The following is a 26,150-nucleotide window of genomic DNA, read 5'->3' as shown; positions in this document are numbered from 1 at the left end:
AAAGCTTAAGTTCTATAAAAACTGCAGGAGCAAAGATCACCTGGAAATCTGTATTAGCTATTTTTTTCAACATGGGAGTGATGATCACAAGGGTGGCATGTTACAGGACCCTTTACCAGATCATCCGATGTCGACAAAATCATTCAACTCTCTCCAAGCTGGTAGCAGGACAAGGAAGACAAACACATGTGAACGCCAAGCACTGTGTTGAAATAAAGCCAGAGCACAGCAATAGTGAAGAACACAGGTTCTCGCCTAGTCAGTGTGTCTCAGTGGTTGAGTGTCATCCCATGCACCAAGAGGTCACCAGTTCAATTCCTGGTCAGGGCACATGCCCGGGTTATGGGCTCGAACCCCCCTGGGGGAGGGGAGGCATGCAGGAGGCAGTCAATTAATGTTCTTTTCTCATCAGTGTTTCTATATCTCTCTCCCTTCTTCTATCTTTAAAAAATCAAATTATATATATATATATATATATGTGTATATATATATATATATATTAAAAAGAACACAGGTTCTTAAGGCACAGACTGACAGACATTCAACCAGAAGTTGGATTCTACCATTTACTTGGGCTAATTACTTCTCTCTGAGCCTCAGTTTCCTTGTCAGTAAAATGAAGAAAATACTTCCAAAATAACTTTCCAGTTATTACTCACATGGTTGTTACAAGTAATTACTGAGTTAATATTTGTAAACTACTTATGTGATGTATGGTGTGCAGTCAGTTCTCAACAGATGTACCTTAGTAGCAATGGGGTGGTGGCCGTAGGGGAAGCAGAAGTGGAGTGGGAATGGCTGTACTGGTGTGGAAAGGGAGAGGGCCTCACCTCTTTAGGGCATTCACAAATGCATAAGGGTATATTTTCCTAAACGTTCTCTTTACTCTGTATTTTTATTCTCAATAACAACTGGAACCTGTTTTTTGTTTGTTTGTTGTTTGTTTTGTCCCTTATCATGAACAGTAAAAAGAGAATACATTTTGTATTCACAGAGTTGTATTTCAACCTGGGAACTTGTATTCATTTTCTAGGGCCGCCATAACAAAGCACCACAGTAGAGCGGAAACCACAGACATCTGTTTCTCTCAGCTCTGGAGGCTGCAAGTCCCGGTCAGGGTGCAGGAGAGCTGCTTCCTCCCAGGCCGTAAGGGAGACTCCCTCCAGGCCTCTCTCCTGTGTGTGTAAAAGGCCATCTTCTCCCTGTGTCTCCACATGGCCGTCCCTCTGTGCATGTCTGTGTCCAAAATGCCTCTCTTACAGGACACCAGCCACATTGCATGAGGGCCCCACCTACAGACCTCATTTCAATTTATTCACCTATGCAAAGACCCGATCTGCAAATATGGTCACATTCTGAGGTCCTGAGGATTAAGACTTCAACATGAGTTGGGGGTATGGTGGGGACACATTCAGCCCACACAGCTTTCTATTTAGTAGCTATCAACTGGGGGGGGGGGATGAGGGGGAGAGGACCGTGTCATTTGAAGGACCCTTCATTTCCTTTTCTTATTCCTACCGCAAAAGTGTATGCATCAGAGTCTGCACAGGACCTGTACACAGTGGGCCTTGATAAAAACGTCCTTCCCTCCTTCCCACAGACTCATCAAATCACATGGTTTGGGAGAACCACCTGCTCCTTCCCAGTACTCTGTGTGAAATGTGGATCAACAACTGCCGGGGCTCAGGGTCACAGAGATGCCTCAAGGGAGACTGAACAGAGCTCCGCTGTCACCTAAGTAAAAGGCAACCTTAGGGAATGGGCACACCGGCACCTCCATCACTGTCTATTGGCCAAAGCAAGGCACAAGGCAGTCCAGATCCAAGCTAGCTGCCCAGCCGCCTGTGGTCTGGGCACTTCGCGGGACTGCTTCTTATAGGTCAGGACTGTCCCAATCACAGCCTGGGCTGGGCCAGGCGAGGCAAAGGGAATTAACCTCACACACGCACCACCTCCAGCAGCTCCCCTGGTGGTCCTCTGCTCTCCACGCCTCCTGTTGGGACCTTCGTGCTCCCCCTTTGCCTCCCAAGGCCCCTTTGGCCTTGGGCTCTGGCCTGAGTGCCCTTTCCAAGGCAAGCCCCGCACTCCGGAGAACACAGTCTTGCAGTGAGCCTGAGGGTGGGGCCTGGGAGGAAGAGCCAGCGTTGACCTGCTACCTCTCCAACCACTTCTTAACAGGCCTCGAGTCTTGCTCCACTTTCCTACCTCTGTGTTCTTATCATAGCCTTAACTATGGTGGTAACAAATTACCTTCACATTTGCAGAAAAGGCACCATCTTTGGGAAAACGTGGTTAGGAGTGACTATTAATACCATGCCCATGCTGGAATCCGTATCTGTTTATTATCTCTATCCCTAAACCTGCTTAGCCTGGATTGTCCTCCCTCTTCCCAATTCCACTGCGACATAACCAGTTAATTCCCATGAAGAGGTTAACCACTGCACCCACTTATTTTCTTGCCTCCCTCTCTCCAGGTATTTCCCCCATCTTCCTGACCATAAGCCTCATCTGCGTATTTGCTGAGCATAGGTTACCCCAACCCTGCCCCTGGAGAGCCTGCTCCAACAGCTTCTGAGTGGGACCCGGTGGCTGTATGTCAATGGGAGCCCCATGGGATTTTTTGATCCAGAAAGTTGGGAAACACTACCCAGCCTGCAATGTGCTTCAGACACCTGAGTAGAGATTACTCCTCAATTCACACCACAAAGATAACACATGAGCCAGTAATTGTAAACACCACCCCCCACTCCCACAGAATCTGAGCCTATATCACCTGTTACCGGGCCCAGGCTGCAGCATCGAGGTATCTTCAACACAATGAGAGATGCTGAAAAGAGATGGTGATTTGTTCTCAGAAAATCTGAGTTCTCAACCTGGTCCTGATAGTCAATAGTCAAAGCCTGGGCAAGCTGCTGTGCCTCAGTTTCCTCATCTGCACTCCCCCAATTGCTACCCATTATGACCTTCCTATTTAGACCACTATTCCCTTTGACCCAGAATTTCTACTTCTAGGGCTTTTTTTTCTGAGGAACCAGGGAGAGGTACAAGAATGTCTATCGATCTTGAGGGAATAATGGCGGCGGAATAGACAGACGTGTTCCGAGCCTTGTCCCGGAGCAGAAAGAAAGAACAGCTGAGGGACGCACAAGGAGTGTTTGTTGGCTGGTTGGGAGACAGCTGAATTCCAGAAGGAGGTGGGGGACTGCTGAACGGGGTTCCCCTGACCTGGCAGCACCCACTGCGGCTGGGTCCCCTCCCGGAGCTGCGGGCTTGGACGCGGAGTCTGCGCCATCTTGATCCGGAAAGTGGAGCTTATCTGAAGCCTGAGAATCCACAACTGCGGCACCCCAGGAACAGCTGCGAGCCCCAGAACAACGCTCCCCAACTGGCGCAAGCACACGGGTTCAGAGGAGCTCTACACTCCACCACGGAAAGGTCAGATTTCGCCTGGGATAAGGTGAGGTCTCTGGTCCCGGCGGGAGAGAGGAACGCGCGTTTTGCGGGAGCTGGAGGACCAGGGAAGTCTGTGCCTAAAAAAGTCCGTGGCTGTAGGGGCTGGCGTGATCTGTGATTGTGGAAAGGGGTCCTCAGAGCTGCTAAGAGAAGGGCACTCTAAAAAGCAACCCATTTTGATCTGAAGTGCAGGGACACCCTAAGAATTTCAGGCAGTCCAGACTTACGCGCCGCCCGTGCGCTCCCTTTGTGCCTGGGTTTACTCGCAGTCCTGGAGTTCGCACACTTGGGCTTTTTCCTCTTCAAATCCTTGCTTCTGATTACTAAGCCCAATACATAGGATCACCCAGTTGGGGACACCCTGGGAGACTGCAGGGGAAAGTTGTTTTTCTGGAACCTGGGGATCGGAGCGGGGAGTGACCATCAGAGAGTCAGCTCTGAGGCAGACCACGCCCACAGGCCGGTGGCAGTGCCACAGGGAAAGAAGGCTCTAACACTGCCTAGAGAGGCCATAGATAGACCCGGAAGTCAATCCAGAAACACTGCCACCCAGGGGCTGAATCACAAATTGACTCTTGCGTAATCAAAAATAAAGGAATACGAGAAATTAAGACACACCGCCTGCTTAAAATCAGGACTGGCTTACAACACCGAAGAGCAGTGGATCGCAGGGAACTGCAATACTGTCTGGACTGAGAAACAGGCGTGCCAAACAGAAAAACAGAGGAAGTGAATGACCTTCACTACTTCACATTTTATTTTTACCTTTTATTTTTTTATTTTTTTATTTTTTTTTTTATTTTCATTTTTTGCATCTTTTAATCAAGAAACTTTTTTTTCTTTTTTCATCACTTGATTTTACCTTTTTAATGATTACATTTTTATTTTCAATCCGTATTATTACTACTGCTATTTTATCTTTTTTTTTTTAAAGTGTCATTTTATTTTCTCTTCATTTTATTTTGGGATTAGGGTTCTACATTCTATTTTTTATCTTTCCTTTAGCATCGTTTTACTCTATCTCAACTCTACCTTTAGGCCATCACTCTCTTCCCAACCTCCCCCTTTTCAGTGTCCTGTTTGTCTTACCCTTTTACTGCTTTAGATTTTCCCTATTCTTTCTGTTTACCCCTTGTTAAAATTTCACCCTACTTACATATCTAATCTCTAATCCCCTGCTCCAAGTCCACATACACCTCTCCCTTCGCTGCCTGAGCTATCCATAAACTTGTCCTTCTCTCTGTCCTTTTGTTGTTGTTTGCTTGAATGTAGATTATATCCAATTTTTATGCTGTTTTTGTGAGATTGTTTTGCTTATTCTTCTTTTGTTTATTTTTTTGTTTGTTTTGTGCTTCGGCTTTCCCTTGCCTCAATCCATATTAGTTGGTGTTGTAGTTTGTATTAATCCCCAGGCACTTGTTGCTGGCATTTGCTGGGATTAGTGATTGTTCTACTGGAGTTTTATCCCCAATATATATAGTCTGTTCCCCTTTCTCTCTTAGTCACTTTCTTGTCTCTCTTACTTTTTTTTTCTCTTTACTTTCCCTTTTCCCAATTTCATTTTCACACTCCTTTTTTCTTTTTTTCTTTCTTTCTTTCTTTTTTCCTCTTCTTCTTTCTCTCCTATCACCTAATTTGCCTTTCTCTGGTGGTCACCTTTATTGGAGGTTATTAATATCGTGAATACATTCCTGTTCAGTGCCTTGTGAGTTGTACCTGGTAGTGCTGTATTTTGTGCCTTTAAATCAACCCAGGAGAGAGAGAACTACATAACCAGACACCCAGAGAAGAGAGACCATGGGGAGACAAAGAAGCAGCCCGCATATGAAAGAAAAGCAGGCATCACCAGAAAAGGAAGTAAACGAAATGGAGGCAAGCAACCTTCCAGAAAAAGAATTCAGAGAAATGGTCATAAGGTGGCTGAAAAGAATGGAAGACAAATTCGACAACATGAGCAAGAACCAAGAGGAAATGAAGAAGAACCAAGAAGAAATGAAAAATGACATCGCTGCTGTAAAGAACTCAATAGAAAGCATCAAGAGTAGACTAGAAGAAGCAGAGGACCGCATCAGTGAGCTAGAAGACAAGATGGAAAAAAATACCCAAGAAAAGCAACTTCTAGAAAAAAAAATTAAAAGGCAGGAGGAGAGTCTAAGGGAACTTTGGGACAACACGAAACAAAACAACATCCGCATAATAGGGGTTCCAGAAGGAAAGGAAGCTGAGCAAGGAATAGAAAACCTCTTTGAAGAAATAATGACAGAAAATTTCCCAGATATAGGGAAGAAAAAACACACACAAATCCAAGAAGCTCACAGAGTCCCAAGCAAAATGAACCCCAAAAGACCGACGCCAAGGCACATTATAATTAAATTGGCAAACACCAACGACAAAGTAAGAATCTTAAAAGCAGCAAGAGAGAGACAGAAAGTTACATACAAAGGAACCCCCATCAGACTAGCAACTGATTTCTCAACAGAAACTCATCAGGCCAGAAGGGAATGGAATGAAATATACAAAGTCATGCAAAGGAAGGGGCTGAATCCAAGAATACTGTACCCAGCAAGGCTGTCAATCAAAATTGAAGGTGAAATCAGGAGCTTCACAGACAAAAAAGGACTAAGGGAATTTATTACCACCAAACCAGCAATGCAAGAAATGCTAAAGGGTCTACTGTAAAAAAAAAAAAAAAAGAAAGAAAGAAACAGGAAGCGAAGAAGTAACACAGGGGTAAAGAATAGGAATGGCGACAAATAAGTACCTATCAATAATAACTTTAAATGTAAATGGATTAAATGCCCCAATCAAAAGACATAGGGTAACAGATTGGATAAGAAAACACGACCCATATATCTGCTGTCTACAAGAAACCCACCTCAGAAAAAAAGACGCACACAGACTGAGGGTGAAGGGATGGAAAAAGGTTTTCCAGGCAAATGGAACTGAAAAAAAAGCTGGGGTAGCAATACTTATTTCTGACAAATTAGATCTCAAACTGAAGGACATAACAAGAGATAAGGAAGGCCATTTCATAATACTAAAGGGAGCAATCCAACAAGAAGAAATAACTCTGGTAAACATATATGCACCCAATACAGGAGCACCCAAATACATAAAAAAACTCCTGGAGGATATTAAGGGAGACATTGACAGCAATACAATCATAGTAGGAGACTTTAATACCCCACTATCACCATTGGACAAATCCTCTAAACAAAACATCAGCAAAGAAACATCAATCCTAAATGACTCACTAGACCAGATGGAATTAATTGACATCTTCAGAACATTTCACCCCAAAGCCACAGAATATACATTCTTCTCAAGCGCACATGGGTCATTTTCAAAGATAGACCATATGTTGGGACATAGGCAAAGTCTCTTCAAATTCAAGAAGATAGAAATCATATCAAGCATCTTCTCAGACCACAGTGGCATAAAACTGGAAATCAACTACAATAAAAACAACCCAAAGAAATCAAACACATGGAGACTAAACAGCATGCTATTAAACCATGACTGGGTTACCAGAGAGATCAAAGAAGAAATAAAAAACATCATGACAACAAATGACAATGAAAACACTACAATCCAAAATCTATGGGACACAGCGAAAGCAGTCTTGAGAGGGAAGTTCATAGCTCTACAAGCCTACTGCAAAAAACAAGAAACAGGGGTAACAAATTACCTAACCCAACAACTCAAAGAGTTAGAAAAAGAGCAACAAGAAAAGCCCAGTGTAAGCAGAAGGAAGGAAATAATAAAGATCAGAGCACAGATAAACGACATAGAGACCAAAGAAACAATACAAAAGATCAACAAAACCAAGAGCTGGTTCTTTGAAAGGATAAACAAGATTGATGAACCTCTAGCCAGGCTCACCAAGAAGCAAAGGGAGAGGACCCAAATAAACAAGATCAGAAATGAAAGAGGTGAAATAACAACAGATCCCGCCGAAATACAAAGGATTGTTAAAAAATACTATGAACAACTCTATTCCAACAAACTGGACAACCTGGAGGAAATGGACATATTCCTAGAAAAATATAACCTTCCAAAACTCAATCAGGAAGAATCTAAACAGCTCAACATGCCAGTAACTATGGAAGAAATTGAAGCAGTCATCAAAGAGCTTCCGGCAAACAAAAGCCCGGGGCCAGACGGCTTCACAGGAGAGTTCTACCAAACATTCAAGGAAGAACTAAAACCTATCCTCCTCAGACTATTCCAAAAAATTCAAGAGGAAGGAACACTTCCCAGCTCCTTCTATGAAGCCAGCATCACCCTAATACAAAAACCAGATAAAGACAACACAATGAAGGAGAATTACAGGCCAATATCCCTCATGAATGTAGATGCCAAAATCCTCAATAAAATTCTAGCAAATAGGATCCAGCAGTACATCAGAAAGATCATACACCATGACCAAGTAGGATTTATCCCAGGAATGCAAGGATGGTTCAATATCCGCAAATCAATAAATGTGATACATCACATAAACAAATTGAGAGATAAAAATCACATAGTCATATCAATTGATGCAGAAAAAGCATTTGACAAAATCCAACACCCTTTCTTGATAAAAACTCTCAACAAGGTGGGAATAGAAGGATCATACCTCAACATCATAAAAGCTATATATGATAAACCCACAGCTAACATCATACTCAATGGGCAAAAACTAAAACCATTTCCCCTAAGAACAGGAACAAGACAGGGATGCCCACTCTCACCACTCCTGTTTGACATAGTACTGGAAGTATTAGCCACTGCAATTAGACAAGAAGAAGAAATAAAAGGCATCCAAATTGGAAAAGAAGAAGTAAAGCTGTCCTTATTTGCAGATGACATGATATTGTACATAAAAAACCCGAAAGACTCCATCAAAAAACTAACAGACTTAATAAATGAATTCGGCAATGTAGCAGGATACAAAATTAACACCAAGAAATCTATGGCATTTCTATACACCAACAATGAACTTACAGAAAGAGAGACTAAAAAAGCAATCCCATTTTCCATCGCACCAAAAAAATTAAGATACTTAGGAATAAACCTAACCAAGGAGGTAAAAGACCTGTATGCGGAAAACTACAGGACACTGAAAAAAGAGATAGAGGAAGATGTAAACAGATGGAAGAACATACCATGTTCATGGATTGGTAGAATCAACATCATTAAAATGTCCATACTACCCAAAGCAATCTATAGATTCAATGCACTCCCCATTAAAATACCAACGGCGTATTTCACAGACCTAGAAAGAACTCTCCAAAAATTCATCTGGAATAAAAAAAGACCCCGAATAGCCACAGCAATCCTGAGAAAGAAGAATAAAGTAGGAGGGATCTCAATACCAGATTTCAAGCTGTATTACAAAGCCACTGTCATCAAAACAGCCTGGTACTGGCACAAGAACAGACATATAGATCAATGGAACAGAATAGAGAATCCAGATATCGACCCAAACCAATATGCGCATTTAATATTTGACAAAGGAGGCATGAGCATACAATGGAGTCAAGACAGTCTCTTTAATAAATGGTGTTGGGAAAATTGGACAGATACATGCAAAAAAATGAAACTAGATCACCAACTTACACCATACACAAAAATAAACTCAAAATGGGTACAGGACTTAAATATAAGACGGGAAACCATAAAAATACTAGAGGAATCCACAGGCAGCAAAATCTCAGACATATGCCAAAAGAACTTTTTCAGTGATACTGCCCCTAGGGTAATGGAAGCCAAACAGAAAATAAACAAATGGGACTACATCAAAATAAAAAGCTTTTGCACAGCAAAAGAAACCATCAACAAAACAACAAGAAACCCCACTGTATGGGAGAACATATTTGCAAATGGTATCACTGATAAAGGTTTAATTTCCAACATCTACAGGCAGCTTATACAACTTAATAAAAGGAAGATAAATGATCCAATAAAAAAATGGGCAACGGACCTAAATAGAAGCTTCTCGAAAGAAGACAGAAGGAAGGCCAAGAGACACATGAAAACATGCTCAAAGTCACTAATTATCCGAGAGATGCAAATCAAAACAACAATGCGATACCATCTCACACCTGTCAGAATGGCTATCATCAACAAATCAACAAACGACAAGTGTTGGCGAGGATGCGGAGAAAAAGGAACCCTCGTGCACTGCTGGTGGGAATGCAGACTGGTGCAGCCACTGTGGAGAACAGTATGGAGTTTCCTCAAAAAACTGAAAATGGAACTCCCATTTGACCCAGTAATCCCACTCCTAGGAATATATCCTAAGAAACCAGAAACACCAATCAGAAAGGATATATGCACCCCTATGTTCATAGCAGCACAATTTACAATAGCTAAGATTTGGAAACAGCCTAGGTGCCCATCAGCAGATGACTGGATCAGAAAACTATGGTACATCTACACAATGGAATACTATGCTGCCGTAAAAAAGAAGGAATTACTACCATTTGTAGGCACTTGGATGGAATTAGAGAACATTATGCTAAGTGAAATAAGCCAGTCAATGAAAGAAAAATACCACATGATCCCACTCATTTGGGGATAATGAAAAACATTATAAACTGATGAACAAAAAGATAGTTACAGAGGCAGTAAAGCATCAAACAGACTGTCAAATTACAGTGGTAAGGTTAGGGAGAGGTGGGGGAAATAAGAGATCAACTGAAGGACTTATATGCATGTATATAAGAGTAACCAACGGATGCAAAACATTGGGGGGTGAGGGCATATATGGGAGTGGGGTGGGGGTCGGGGGCAATGATAAGATATGTACACATATAATACCTTAATAAAAATTTGAAAAAAAAATAAAATAAAATAAAAAAATAAATAAAATAAAATTTAAAAAAAAAAAAAAAAAAAAAAGAATGTCTATCATACAATCCTATATAATAAAAGGCTAATATGCAAATTGTCCCCTCTACTGGGAGTTCAACCGGGAGTTTGACCATGGGATGGGGGCAGCAGGCCAATCGTCCATGGCCCCACTTCCCAACCAGCCCAGCCCAATTGGCCTGATTGGGGCGGGCTGGCCAGAACCCACCTGTGCACAAATTCATGCACTGGCTCTCTAGTTATTTATAATGATGAACAATTGGGAGCCACCTTGATGTTCATCATTAGGGAACAGTTAAACACTGATGTATCTAGACATGGAATATGATGCAGGCTTAAAGTGATAGTAGAGATCGTGTTTAGTATGGAAATGCCCATGATATGTAAGGTGGTAAAAGCAGGTTACAACACAAAGTTTAAACTTTGATCTCAGGTTGTGGTTGTTTTTTTAAGTATGTATGGTGTTTGTAGAGAAAATCCATAAATTTACATACCTAAATATTAGCAGTGGTGGGATTATGGGTAACTTTTTCTTTTTCTCTATATCTACCTGTAATTGCCAGCGTGTTTTTGCAGAAAGTTTAAAATTATAGACAAGGGGAACAATGCTCCATCCACTTGTAGAGCTAATTCATGCAGGGGCCAGGTACCCCCACACAGCCAGGAGGTGGGGTGTGACAGAAAGGGCTCTGCTTAAAGGCAATGTGAACACGAGATGTTCGAGTGAAAGAGGGAGATAAAGCCCATCTCCCTCTTTCACTCGACATCAGAGTTGTAAATATTTTGTCCAAAACATGTTAATTTTCCCGTGTTATGGAGAAAAACACCAATTCACCCACCTGGAGCCCATTCCAGGGAACTCTGGCTTCCTGGCTGGCCTGTGAGCAGCTGGTGGACTCGCCTAAGGCCACGGCAGAGAAGGGCTGGCCTCTGTTTCCAGGCCTTTCAGAAAGCCTCTCCCTCCAGTCCTCTCAGCTGGGGACTGGAGAAGATTCAGGTGTTTCCAATGGGAAGTAGGCAGGGTCCCAGCCAGCTTCCTGCTCTAAAAGCAGGAGCATCCGCCCCCCTGCCTGGCGGGTTTGGCGGCGCCTGGGCCATGGCGTGCTGCCCGAAAGGAGGTGGTGGGAGTCCCTCAGGCTGGCTCAGGCCAGGCTGGAGGTGAGTAATTCCTGGGGCAGAGGGAGGGGACACCGTGGCCTTGTCTGGTTAAGTCCATTCCTTAACTCTCTCTCCCACCCCCTTCTGGCACCTACAGGTCACTTTCCCTATTGTTATCCCTTGTGACTCTAGTGCACTCAACAGAGGTTGCACAGCTGGGGACTCGTGCCTTCTCAGGTACGCCACCTGGGGGCAACACCTTCCCACCTCTGAGCAGGGTGCAGCCCGCGGGCCAAATGGCTGGGAAACACAAACACAGGTGGGACAGTCTCCATCACCCCTTTCTTACCCTGAGCCAGTCACTAGAATTTTCCAAGGCCTACCTATGGCTTCCTATAGAAATTGCTTGCAAAGACATCTGCACTGCATAGTTGCCCGCTGCCTCAGACTTTATGGCATCCGAAGAACACAGACCGCAACCTGAGACCCTTTCTGAGAGAGCAGCGGTCCTCAAACACCAACTCATGTTAAGGAAAACAGCAACACAGTGGCTGAATCAGAGCTGTTCCACCTGAAATGAGGTGTTTTTCGAAACTTTCACCTGAGCTAGAGGATGCAGAGTAGCAGATTATAGGCAGAATTTAACCTTAGACTGTGACCTTGAGTTTACACAAGGCCTTTTTTAAAACTTCAAATTGAATCTTTTAGACAAAACTTTTGTTCTCCAGTTCTTCACAGATGTGCAGTCCCTCCTCCCCACCTTGTCAGCGTCACTGTCAGGGCCCCAGCCTGGTTTCCGCACAGGTGTGTTACCCTAACCCAGGTGTACCCCTGGGAGCTCCGCAAGCCCTGGCACTTGCAGTGCCTGGTATCACACTGCAACATGTCCTTCCTGCTAAGGTGTGCTCCCCTGTGGGCAGCGGACAAGCTCTGCCTCTCCCAGCTGGCACCTCCATTGATGCTTGTGGGAGAGGGAGGCCTCCGTGTGCTTCTGTGGGAGTCACGTGCCTGTAGTTCAGAGGCCCCAACTCCTCTTTGCTCTTCAGGTACTGTCACTTGCCATGAAGATAGAATGACAGTGGAGTTTTCAAACGATCTTGGCACCGAGAAATGGCATGCATCTGTGATGGGTTGGTAATGTGTGTATTCTTAGCTTAGTCTTACTTAGCAGAACACCCTGGGCTCGAGGCCAGCCCCATTTTTCACAAACTCTGGAGCAACGCATCCAGTTCCCATGATGCCGTGGGGGCACTTGCTTTGCGTGATGTTGCCAAGCATGGAAGACTTGTCTTTCTCTTACCTCAGAACCTCTGGGGAAACTTTAGCTGTGGATCACAGCATCTCTCAAAGCTTAGGCCACATCACTCAGTGGGGACAATAAAAAGTGAAGTAACTAAAGTGCCTTAGGAATGGATCTGCAGTCTTGGCTCTGTGGTTTTGGTTGGCTTCTGTCACTGAATGTACTTTTTGGCCACCCCTCTCTAAATTTCTCTGGCTTCTGTAGATCCCTTTGGTCTTGAAATGCTGAATTGCACTTATGTCCTCAACCCAGAAAAGCGCACCCTACGGGCCCCCTATGAGACTTGTACCAGCAGAGTGGTAAGTAATTGCTTTGAGGAGTGATTTGGGAAATAGTAGCCTAGTAGTTACTAATACTCACCTACTCGCTAAGGGTATAGGCTGTGGACTAGCACAGTGTTTCTCAACCAGGGGTGACTTTTTTGTTTTTCTTTTTATTTTGTTTGTTTTTTTGCTTTTGTCTATATGTAGGACATTTGGCAATGTTTAGAGACATTCTTGGTGATCAAAACTGGAGAGGAGGAAGCTTGTACTGGCATCTAGTAGATACAAGCCAAGGGTGCTGCTAAACAGCCTCTATTGAATAGGATGGCCTCACCCCCCTATAACACAGAATTCTCAGGCCTGGAATGCCAATAACGCTGAGGTTGAGAAACCCCGGAGTTGAGGTCTTGGGCTTGAGTCCTGACTCTGCCACTATCTGGCTGTGACCTTGGGCAAGTTAGCTAACCTTTCTAAGCCTCTGCTTGCCCATGGGAAAATGGGGGTTATGGTACTCTCTCCACACAGTATCTAAAAAGTAATGATCTAAAGCAGGTTAGGAGTTGGAGCAGTGTCTGGCTACAGCAAATACTGAAAAATGAGCTATTTTGATCAGTTACCTCATGGGAAATGGGAGGCCATTGTGGTGCTGGCAAAGAGACCCTCTCTATGCTATCAAAACAAGTGTTGGAAAGCAAGCTGCAGTTGAGCAATAGGCTTTCCTCTGTTGTCAGGCACCAGTGCTGCCCAGTGAAGGTTACTGGGGGCAGTAAAAGCAACCTCTCTAAGCATCTCTCAAGCTTGAGCATGAAGAGAATCACGCGGGGAATGGAAAGTACAGGATCCCTCCTTTAGTTGATGATGTAGACCTGGGGTATATCCTAGAAACCTGCATGTCTAACAGGCCACTTGATCTGACCCCACAGTGAAGAGCCAGCAATTAAAAAGGTCACTTGCCAACCTTAGAAAGCTTACAGCTGCATTCTTGTAGACCAGGGGTCTGCAAACCACACCTGTGGGTGCCATGTCCAGCCCATGGCATTTGTGTGTGTGTGTGATGGTCCTCAAGCTAAGAATGGCTTTTATGTTTTTAAAGAGTTTTTAAAAAGACATATTAGAAGTTACATATGGCCTACAAAGTGTAAAATATATACTAACATTTAACAGAAAAAGTTGTCTAACTCCTACTTTCAACCGAGTTCCTTAAGGCAGGGGAAATACTGAAAGATGGCTCTCCCAGCACCATAGCTGCTACATTGATGCTCAGTAAGTATTTGAATGACTTGGTAGAGGCCCCAAACCAGCCAGGACTATGACTTACGGTAGACTGACATAGGATAAGTATAAGAAGAAAATGAAAACTGAACTCCAATCCCTGAAGTTCCAGGAACTGTTCTCCGCCAATGTATGCATTCTTCTGGGCTTTCTCATGGGCTGGATGTAGTCTCCTGGTGTAGGGATGAGGGACCTTCCAGAACCAGCAGTCCTGGTGACCACTCCGCGGGTCAGGCGGCATTCTGGAATCTCCTTTCCCACGGAGGTCCCAGCACTTCCTGTTTTTATGAGACCATTTGCACACAGCTTGGTCAGCACCAGATGACCATCAGGTTCATGGACAACAGTGCTGCTGGAAGATGCAAGGCTTTCACGTATCAGGTCAGCTGTCCAGCTGTGCGGGCAGGAGGAGCCCAGGAGCACCCAGGATCCACCCTGTGCACGAAGGATTTCATGTCTGTGAGTAGAGAGGCTGATGGCTTCTCCCACAGCACATATAGGGGAGTGTGGTGTCTAGACAGAGTTGGGCTGAGGAACAAGGTCAGAATTGCGATCCTGTATTCACTACTTATTGGCTCTGTGGCTTTGAGTTGATATTTTAAAACAAACCAACTCTTTGTTTCCAAGCCCTGAAGTGGGAGAAAATAACACTTCCCTTATAGGGTGTCTCTAAAAATGCACTGAGAGGATACGCACAGGCTTGGTACACCACACCTGGCAATAGGAAGCTACAATCACATTTATACTTTCTTGACAAGCTGAATACCTATCATGTCCCAGTCGCTGTGCCAGATGATAGGATCCAGTAAATGAGCAAAACAGCCCAATCACACACTCATGGATTTCATAGTCTAACGTAGCTAATTTCGACAACAGAAAGATAAAAGAAATACCAGTACTTTATTATAACAATTATGGAACTGCATGGCTGGACATAACACTGGATTCCTACAGACTTAGTATAGCTGTGCACTGAAGAACTTAGTGTCTGAACTTACAGCTGGAAGGGAGCTTAGATCTTCCGATTGCCGTCTGGTACCAGGAGCTCTAGAGGCGAGATGATGTCTAAGGGCACAGCTGTGATTTATGTCTGGTCCTGTGCTTGTCCTCCACACCCTACACCCAGGCCTTGGTGTGGAAACAACACAGAGCTGGTCGGGGGCCTTCTGCCTACTGTCGGCAGCATGATTCAGAAACTCTCCTCCAAGTCACAGCCTTGCATCACGCGTTTTTTCCCTTCTAGTTTACCTTTCATGGTGTTCCTGGCATGGCTGATGAAAATACGGTATGAAAATAATTTTAATATACAGACCTAAGTAGCCTTTTTTCTATATTAAAGGTAACATAACTTCAATCCTGATTAAAATGTTATACAATAACCTTGGAGGTAAGGGGAGTACAGCCCTCTAAGTGAAACTGTTGACTTTAGGATCTCCAGCAGCAGATGGGATGGAGCATTGAGGTTGGTCATGGTGCAGGAGCCCAAACTCTGACCCTTCTGGAGGCCATAGCACAAGGATATAACATCCTGATTGATGACTACAAGATGACCATGCAAGTGCCATTCAATGCCACTGGAGTGACTCACTACGCGGTGGGTGTGAGTCTTTTTGTGCCCCACCCAGGCACAAACCACTATTTTCAAATCAAAGCATGACCTCAACCACGTCTTCAAAGTAACTGAGAACACAACTCACTCAACAGGTATCACAGTGCTTACTGTGGGCCACACACTGCGCCACGTGCTAAAGACACAGTGGTGAACAGAGATGGCCCTTACTTCCACCAGTTCTCTCTCTTCCCCATAGATCTAAATCTGCTATGTAATACAGAGCGAGAGGCCACTGAAGTCTCCCACAAGTTAGGTTATATTAGTGTTATCATTCTCCTATCCTGTGTCTTACAGTAGGGTCCAGTGCTCTTTTAACACAGAAAAGACTCAGTGTTAAATGAGCTAATGTGTCAAAGTGCTCAAACACCAGCATTTTAGCAGGAACAGTCCTGTACTATCAGATTTCTCAGTCTTGCAAGCATTCTCTCTGGATAATGATACCATAAAATAGTCATAAAATAAGAGCAGCTTTTGCTCATACCCAGAAATGATCAGCTACAGGGCATCTCAGTAGACAACCTTAGCTTGCCAGATATGAAAAGCATGAAATTTTAAAACTAGAGTCCTTGGCAGAACAATCATTGGACAAAATGCCTGAATTCTACTTAGGCCAAAATAGTGCCCAGTGCTTGAGTATATGCTTGCCTTGACTACTCTTCCAGCATTGTTTAGAAATTGAATTGAAGCAATGTCTCTGATAATGTTGTTCCCTACCCCCAGCAAGGTAACAGTCATCTCTATACGGTGCCTCTGAAGCTCATCCATGGAATTCTTGGACAAAAGACCATTTTAGCAGCACAAGTGACTTGCTTATCAGGTAAGGTCCGGGCACGGCCAACTCCAGGGTGGAAGACATTGTTCTGGAGCTTCCTCAAAGCTGACCATAGACATCTGCCGGTCATGCCCTCCAGGTCCTGTGACCTGCAATGCCACGCACATGACTCTCACCATCCCAGAGTTTCCTGGGAATTTAAAATCCGTGAGCTTTGGAAACAGAGACATTGCCATGAGCCAGCTGCATCAGCATGGCATTGGGACAGAGGCAGCAGATGGCCTGAGACTGCACTTCAGCAAAGCTCTTCTCCAAATGAAAGTACGTTGCCTTGTCAACCACTGAGTGTGGGAACCTGACCTGAAACATGGTCTCACAGGTAACCCTGACATGGCTGATGACTTACTCATATGTTACAATGGCCAGTGTGGCAGTCCAAAGTCTGGGAGGCCTCATTTGATTACTTGGCATAAGTGAATTCCCCAGAAACTGAAGTTCACTTGCAAACATCCAGCCTTTTGAACCTCCACAATGGAAGCTTTCCTCAATGTTTCTCAGCACATTGAATAGTACAAACTGCTGCCCAGTTTCTAATGATGAGTATCTTAGACCCTCTTAAACCCAGGACAGCTTGAGCCAAACAGAGGGTCCCACACTGCCACACTGAGGCCAGTCCCCACCGATCCACGGCCAGGGACACAGGTGCGCGGGTGGGCTCTGTGTTCTGCAGAGCCCTCTCCTCTGGCTGCTGGCAGGGCACTGGGTTCTCCTGTGGCATTTGACCTGTTAACTCAGCATTAGTGTCTAGTACAAAGAGCACGCAGTGCTGGGCACTTGAGGGCATGAGTTTAAAGCAATAAACGCCCTGTGGAGGGAAGCATCCTGACACAGAAGTGACAGGGTCTCTCCTTCTGGTTTAAAGGGAAACCAAACTAAGTCTGGGGTGTGAGCTGCAGGGATTCCTGCCCTTCCCCCCCCCCCCCCCAACCCCCACACACACACTGCTCTGGGCCCACAGGATGGTCTCCGGGCCCATGGGGTGGTCTCTGATGCTGACACTCTTCTTGCGTTTCAGTTCTCAGAACAGTGCCTGCCCTATCAGTTTTACTTACCTTCACTCAAGCTGACTTTTTCCTTCCAACGGGAGATAGTATCCATGGTGGTTTACCCTGAGTGTCTCTGTGAGTCACCAGTTCTTACAGGTAAAGACCTTTGAGCAATGGTCTCCACATTCTCTGTTCTCCCTTAGCCCTTCCTATGCCTGAGGGAAGAACGGGCATGGTTTACACTCTGCACTGCTCACATGCCCAGGAAACAAAAGGCTGTCAGACCAGAGGCGCCAGACCAGCTGCTAGGGTGGGGCTGCAAGAGGGAGCATTTCCAACTTGCACGCAGGTGGCCCAGGAGGGTGCTTCGCCTCAGGAGCCTGAGCCTGTGGCCCAACCTGTAACTAAAGAGATTAGAAAAGTTGAAAAGACTCCCTGAACTCCTGCCAAGTCCTCAAAAAGAGTCTGGGCTGGCTTTCGTCCCGTGCAGCATCACCTGGGCCCTGGGCTGCTGTTACCCCCTCCAACCTTGTCAGGCCAAGCCAGAGAGGGATGATGTGTGCCTCTCCAGCCATCCTGGGTGTGTGAGTCTTGACAGAAGGGACATAGGACACCAGGCACTCCACTTTAAGTCACAAATAATTTGACTCTAAAGTCATGTCAACCCCTCCTCGAGGTTTTCTGTAGATGTCTCGCCCCACGTGATGCTTCCTTCCTTGTCTCCTGCTCCCTCTTCCTTTGGATAAACTCTCTCTGTTCAGACAAAGCAGCTCCACTGTGGTCTGGGACCTTAGGGTCTCCCCTTGTAACTCAAGCCACTTATCAAGGTATTTTTATTTTGAATCTTAGAGGACATTTATTAAAGCTGGGGCCAGTAAAGCAAGAGAGGGCCTAAGGTAGCAGGAGAGGGACTCAGTGGGGACATGAGACTGGGCTGGGCTGCTCTGGCTCACTAAAGTCAAAGAAAAGGGGGCCTTGGGGACCGGGCGGAGGGTGGGGGTGGTGGGGTGTGGCGGAGGGGAGGGAGGTTGCCCAGATGAAGTGCAGTTGCCCTGGTTGCAAGTCTCCTGGGATCCTCTAGAGTTTAGGAGATGCATGCTTGTTCGGGAAGAGGAGGGAGAGGGGAGGAGGAGAGGGAAGGTGTGGGCCTTGTGCTCCTGGGAGGGAGAGGGCAGGCACTGGTCCTTCCTTCTGAGGGGTTTTAAAGGCAGGGCATTTAGAGGAGGATCTCAATAGCATATTCATGTACCAAAATGAGATTTTTTCCTCCTAACTTCATCTGTCCTTGGGTGTGGTTGGCGAATGGCACTAATTGGATTTCTGCTGTCTGTCTCCTTAAGTATTTTCCCCAAAGACTTAAGACATGTGGGGGTGCCGCCTGGTGAAACCCAGGGGAGTCCTCCTCACAGTCCAGGCTCGAGGAGGACAGCATTGCCGGCAGATGGGCCTGCTCATACTCCCCCAGCATCTCATGGCCACTCTGATGGCAGGTGAGCTGTGTACCCAGGACGGGTTCATGGATGTCCAAGTCCACAGCCACCAGATGAGCCCCGCTCTCAACCTGGCCACCCTCAGAGTGGGGGACTCTTCCTGCCGGCCCCGCCTCGCCGCCGCGCCCCAGGGGCTGGCGTGGTTTCACATACCCCTGAACAGATGTGGGACCACACATCGGGTCAGTGAGAGCGGACAGCCGCAGGCTGAGGTTGGCCTGGGGAGAACTGGTGAGCACTTCCTAACCTTCTCTCACTTTAAGTTCGAGGAGGGCAAGGTCATCTATGAGAACGAGATACGCGCTCTCTGGGCCGGGCTTCCTCCACGCACCGTTTCCAGAGCCGGGGAGTTCAGGTGGGATCCAGTTGCCACTGGTTGCTTACGCTCCAGCTTAACTCCAAGCAGTTCTGTTAACCTAGACTCTCCGCGCCCCACCCGAACCCTCAGGGTGACTGTGAGGTGCCACTACCACGCGGGAGCCGTGCTGACCAACACCAGCGTCCAGGGCCCGCCCACTGCGGGGGGCTTGGCGCGGCCGGGCCCGCTAGCCTTCCTCCTACAGGCCTACCCAGGTGAGCCTTCCACCCAGCACCTGCCACCACCTCCGGGCTCCCCGGGAGCCGCCCTGCCCGCGCAGCCCGGCGCCCTGGGCCTGACAGGCTGCTCCACTTCCAGACCAGTCCTACCTGCGCCTTTCGCGGACGGGGACTACCCCGTGCCGCGACACCTCCGCCAGCCCATCTACCTGGAAGTGAGCGTCGTCAACAGGACCGACCCCAACATAAAGCTGATCCTGGGAGACTGCTGGGCCACGTCCGCCGCCGACCCGGCCGCTCTGCCCCGCTGGACTGTGGTCAAGGACGGGTAGGTCCCTCCACACGAAGCCGCCCAGCGAACCCATCCAATGCGCGAGGAGGGATCCAGCTTCTCGGCCCCGGGACCCAAGTGGCTAAGCCCTGACCTTTGTCCTGGCTTCTCAGTGTTCAGTCCCTGAGCTAAGTAACCACACTTCCCTTCCCCCTGAGTCTAAAAGAAGGGGGGCTTTCCCAGAGGCCTGGCCCTGGGCTCTTGCTCACCTGGGGAGAAGGCCGTCCTCCGGTTCCTATCGCTGAGCGCCCAGTATCGGGCGCGTGTCCTGCGCGCACTGTTGACCTTCATCACTCCAGGAGGTAGGTCACTAGGCAGCAGCTCTGCTTACTAAGGAGCCCAAAGTACTACTTAGTGAAGGGTGCGACCGGATGCCCATCTGCCTCTAGACCTGACACCGTGGTGCTCTGGAGTGATGGCCGCCCTAGCGTGGGCTCTGCCTGTGGGTCTGCCCCTCACAGGACTGCACCTCCTTTTTCTCAAAGCTGTTGTCCTCTGTCTCTAGGCTCCTCGCCTCTAGGTACCGCCCTGCTGGCCACACGGAGCCATGCTCCTGCACAGCGTGCTCCTCCACCCCAGAAGCCTGTCCAATGTCCCTTCTCCAAGAAGTCAGCTAACCCCCCGGCTCCCCGACCCTTAGGACTCTTCTTTCCTTAGCACTTAACACCTAACACACTACGTGTTGTTGTTTTCAAACTTCATTTGAGAATGTGTTTTTATTGATTTTTAGAGAAAGAGAGAGGAAGGGGGACAGAGAGAAACATTGATGTGAGAAAGAAACATCAATAGGTTGCCTCTGGTACACAATCCAACTGGGGATTGAACCCACAACCCAGGTATGTGCCCTGACTGGGAATCCAGCCCGCAGCCTTTTGGTTTAGGGGACAATGTTCCAGCCAACTCAACCTCCGGTCAGCACACACACTACTTTTTTTATAGCTCTCACTCTGCTAGCATCTAAGGACTTCTCTAACTTTTTTGTCACTGACAAATACTAACTGCCTGGTACATACAGTAGTCAGAAGAATCCAGCCAGTGTCATCTGAAGATAAACATATAAATCTTGTAGCTCTTGTTGCGTTTAGCTGGCAAACATATAGGTATTTAAGTTGCATTAATACAATTGTAATAGCAGGAAAAAACCAGCACATGCTACTTATGATTGCATGGGTATTGTTGGAGAGGCCAAATCAGAACGAGGTGCAGTAAAACGTACAGCAATGATCCTGATGGTGCCACGTGTGACGGAATCTGGGCAAAAATTGAGTTGCCCAGGTGAATGGCTGACATCCTCCCTGGCACATGCCTCCTAGCTGTGAATACAACCTGGACAAGCACAGAACCACCTTCCATCCCATTGGCTCCTCTGTGACTTACCCTGCCCACTATCGGAGGTTCGAGGTGAAGACCTTTGCCTTCCTATCAGCTGCCTGAGTGCTCACCAGCCTGGTGAGTCATTAATAGCCGTGGGTGGGGCTGTGGGTGCCTGGGCTCACCTCGCCCTCCTGCCGTCCCAGGTCCACTTCCACTGCAGCGCCTTCCTCTGCGACCAGCGCTCTTCCCACTCCACTCTGTGTTCTGGGGCTTGCCCTGCGTTACCAAGAAGCAGGCGAGGTAAAATTTCAATCCTCATTACTGTGAATTTACTCAAAACAAGCCTTATTTCAAAATTTAAGGATGAGGCCTCATTCTTTACCTACTCAGAGTCCAGGCAACCTTGGCCCTGTTGGCCTTTCTGTTTGAGTCTGACATGGGCAGGCTCTTGAGCAGCCCTGTGGACAAGTCTGATCTTTTACAGATGTGACTCTAAAAGGTTATTCTTCTCGAGTCTCGGTAGATTCAGACGTAAAATTCTTGAGGGGCCCATCCTGTCCTTAAGGAAGGTGCATGCCCTGTCCTGCCGAGGCCGGCACACTGCCCAGCAGAGCAGGGGCGCCACAAAGGTCGGCTCTGGGAGGTCCATGGACACAACCGCTCTGCACTCGTGTGCACTAGTTTAGAGCTCAAACTCTATTACCTGTCTCCAGCCTCAGGGGCCACTGAAGAAGAGGAAACAACAGTAAGTCTGCCGGGACCCATCGTCCTGTTGTCAGATGGCTCCTTGGGCAGAGGTATGGACCTGGAGCCTAGGGCCCTTCCTGGCTGCAAGTGCGAGGCTGTATGTGGCATTTCATTATGCAAACATAACACATGCTCACCTCTGAACAAGAGGAGAGAAGACAGTCTCTTCCCAGGGATGGCTTCTGCTCCCCCAAACCCCCTTTAACACAGTGGGGTCATATGGTCTCCCTACAGCTCTGAACTGCTTTGTAAACTGTATCTTATCTGTGCAGAGACCTACCTCACTGTTATAGCTAAGTGGATTTCCATCTAGGTTACCTCCAGCTTTGTCACTCGTGCCATATCAGAAGCCTCTTAATTCTTTGCCTGCTATACAAGAACTCCAGAATATGTTTCTAGAAATAGGACTAATGGGTCAGAAGGCATGTGCCTTGATACTGCCTAACCCAACTTATTAATATCATATATCCTCACCCCAGATGGTCTTAAGTTTAGGCCTAGAATTTGAAATTAAGCTGTCTTCAATCCCTAACTAATACTCTGGGAGAGCTGTTGGTCCAGGATGTTGTGTTAGATAACAGGCTGGGACTGTAAGGTCCTTTTCAGCCATCTGATCTTAGGGAACAACACTGAGTGTGGAGAGGAGGCGTTGGCTCAAGGGTTAAAGCTATACCCTGTTGCAAGCTTCCCAGAGGAATCCTTTGAGGGTTAATTTCACTCCCTCTCTGGGGAGCCATCATATGTAAAGCTTCAGCTTCAACTTACGCTTATGATTTAAACATGAGCTTAAGACTCGACGTCTGCTTCTCTTCCAGACTTAGTAGACACTGAAGGGCATGGAACTGCTGGATATGTTGCTTTCAAAACCATGGCCATTGTAGTTGTCTCTGCAGGTGTGCTAGCAGCTCCAGGCCTCGTCTTTTACCTGCACAAGAAAGAACCAGGATGTTAAATCAGTGATTGGATTTTTAATAAAGTGGTGGCAGTGAGCCTCTTGCTTCTGTCTTCTCGTTATATTGGACTAGAGGCCCGATGCACAAAATTCGTGCAAGTGTAGGTTTTCCTTCCCCTGGCTGCCGGCACCGGCTTCCCTCTGGCACCCAGGACCCAGGCTTCCCTCACAGCCCCGGCTTCGTCTGGAAGGTCGTCCAGAAGGACATCCGATCTAATTAGCATATTACACTTTTATTATTATAGATGAAGTCCAAAGACTGTTCTTTAGAGTGGGTGCTGTACCTTCCCATAATCCTCGGAGCAGTTTTGGTCTGTGTGGACATGAATAAGGAAATTGATGACTCCATTGCTTCTTGTCACTTAGTTTTTTCTGACTCCCACCCCCAACACTGGCAGTGCCAGAGAATTTAATCAACAGTGGGGCTAGGAACAGCTCCCTCTGGGGGTGCATTTAGGTGACTCCAATGCCTTCTACTCCTCCTTTAATATACAAGATGGGGTGGTGGCAAAGGAAGCTACCCCCAACCCTTGGCATAATTTCCCTTCTCTGTAAGGGAAGGAAACCAGGTTGTCTACTTAGGAAATATTTTCTAAGTCGGATTACTCTTTCAAATAAGTAGACAGACAACTTTCTCGGAGAACTTAGAGATTTAATAGCTAAATAGATTTCCATCTCTCCTTGTACTCCAAATCCAATTAAAGAGCAAAAGTGCCCTTTGAAGGAGGGTAAGGAATACTATAAGGTTCCAGCTTCCTGAGGTGCAATTAACAATCCTAGTCTCTTTAACACCAGCTGCTTCACTGAGCCAGGAGAGCTACTTTTCCCACTCTGACTCCATGTCTTCACCACTCTGACACGGGGTCATTACCACTTGTGTGGCTATTTCCTGAGGCTTCAGCTGTGTATCATCCCTGACCACTGGATGGTGGTCTTCTTCACACCATACATAGTTCTAACAGACCACATTCCAAATCTCAAACATGGAAATACATTTGCTTGTATCCTTCAACCAGAAACACTGGATCCAAATCAGAACTTTTGCTTAAAAAGTTTTAAAGCTTTTAAATCTCTTTACATTGGGGGTTGGGGTTGGACTAGAAATATGGAAGTGTTTTGTAGACTCTTTTCAACTCTGAGTTGTCATCTTGAGTTTTTCAAAACCTAACCCTCCTTGAGGAAGAATATTGTATATCTTGTACTTGGTCATCATGTGACACTCTAAGTCTTTACACTGAGCCTTCAGCCTTATCTCCCAGCATGCTCTCATTCTAAGTCCTTGGTTAGATTTATGTGGTAAAACTCAACCACATAAACGGGGGAAGGAAACTGCTGTACTTATACCATGTGGGAAGTCTGGTCTTTCCAGAGTAGGGTTCAAGTCATCGCAAGGTCATTCTTTGGGCATTGCTTCATAAGGGAGTAAGTCATTCTGCTAATGATATAGTAAGAAGAGGCCTTGGAGTCAAACTTTTCTGGGTGACTACATTATGTTAGTGACATACATGGGAACCAGAAACACTACATGTGTTTTACTTTTTAAAGTGGAATTTAAAAAAATGTTGGTTCTTAAATGGATGAATAATGACCACCCCCAACATACACACATCTTAATTCCCATAAACAGAATATTCTTCCCTTTACATCGCCCCAAATGGACTTTGCAGATGTGGCTTGAGGTCTTTTTTTTTTTCTTTTATATATATTTTTATTAAGGTATTTTATGTGTACATATCTTACCATTGTCCCTCCCACCCCACTCCCATACATGCCCTCACCCCCCAATGTTTTGCATCCGTTGGTTACTCTTAATATGCATGCATATAAGTCCGTCGGTTGATCTCTTATTTCCCCCACCTCTCCCTAACCTTACCGCTGTAATTTGACAGTCTGTTTGATGCTTTACTGCCTCTGTATCTATCTTTTTGTTCATCAGTTTATAATGCTTTTTATTATCCACAAATGAGTGAGATCATGTGGTATTTTTCTTTCATTGACTGGCTTATTTCACTTAGCATAATGTTCTCTAATTCCATCCAGGTGCCTACAAATGGTAATAATTCCTTCTTTTTTATGGCAGCATAGTATTCCATTGTGTAGATGTACCATAGTTTTCTGATCCAGTCATCTGCTGACGGGCACCTAGGCTGTTTCCAAATCTTAGCTATTGTAGATTGTGCTGCTGTGAACATAGGGGTGCATATATCCTTTCGGATTGGTGTTTCTAGTTTCTTAGGATATATTCCTAGGAGAAGGATTACTGGGTCAAATGGGAGTTCCACTTTCAGCTTTTTGAGGAAACTCCATACTGTTCTCCACAGTGGCTGCACCAGTCTGCATTCCCACCAGCAGTGCACGAGGGTTCCTTTTTCTCCACATCCTCGCCAACACTTGTCATTTGTTGATTTGTTGATGATAGCCATTCTGACAGGTGTGAGATGGTATCGCATTGTCGTTTTGATTTGCATCTCTCGGATAATTAGTGACTTTGAGCATGTTTTCATGTGTCTCTTGGCCTTCCTTCTGTCTTCTTTCAAAAAGATTCTATTTAGGTCCGTTGCCCATTTTTTAATTGGATCATTTATCTTCCTTTTATTAAGTTGTATAAGCTGCCTGTAGATGTTGGAGATTAAACCTTTATCAGTGATAGCATTTGCAAATATGTTCTCCCATACAGTGGGGTTTCTTGTTTTATTGATGGGTTTTTGTGTTTTTTTTGCTGTGCAAAAGCTTTTTATTTTGATGTAGTCCCATTTGTTTATTTTCTCTTTGGCTTCCATTGCCCTAGGGGCAGTATCAGTGAAGAAGTTCTTTTGGCATAAGTCTGAGATTTTGCTGCCTGTGGATTCCTCTAGTATTTTTATGGTTTCCCGTCTTATGTTTAAGTCCTGTATCCATTTTGAGTTTATTTTTGTGTATGGTGTAAGTTGGTGATCTAGTTTCATTGTTTTGCATGTATCTGTCCAATTTTCCCAACACCATTTATTGAAGAGACTGTCTTGACTCCATTGTATGTTCATGCCTCCTTTGTCAAATATTAATTGCGTATAATGGTTTGGGTCGATTTCTGGATTGTCTATTCTATTCCATTGGTCTATGTCTGTTCTT

The 26,150-nt window shown here is 45.9% G+C and overlaps 1 protein-coding gene across 1 annotated transcript; it reads left to right on the top strand.

Annotated features, from left to right (window-relative positions):
* Nucleotides 1-71: 71 nt before the first annotated feature.
* Nucleotides 72-23,042, top strand: ZP2 (zona pellucida glycoprotein 2; the record flags this gene model as incomplete). Its single annotated transcript, XM_080677415.1, is given in 13 exon segments — nt 72-258; nt 12,911-13,005; nt 14,548-14,700; nt 15,671-15,835; nt 16,574-16,670; nt 16,765-16,946; nt 17,701-17,827; nt 19,162-19,734; nt 19,838-19,849; nt 19,852-20,026; nt 21,343-21,457; nt 21,909-22,140; nt 22,906-23,042. Coding segments are annotated over 13 exon segments (2,250 nt in total).
* Nucleotides 23,043-26,150: the final 3,108 nt, after the last annotated feature.

Source organism: Plecotus auritus (assembly GCF_963455305.1).
Source record: "Plecotus auritus genome assembly, chromosome: 7".
NCBI lineage: Eukaryota > Metazoa > Chordata > Mammalia > Chiroptera > Vespertilionidae > Plecotus > Plecotus auritus.
Note: the sequence above shows the minus strand (reverse complement) of the source record. Positions and strands in the feature narration are given on the sequence as shown.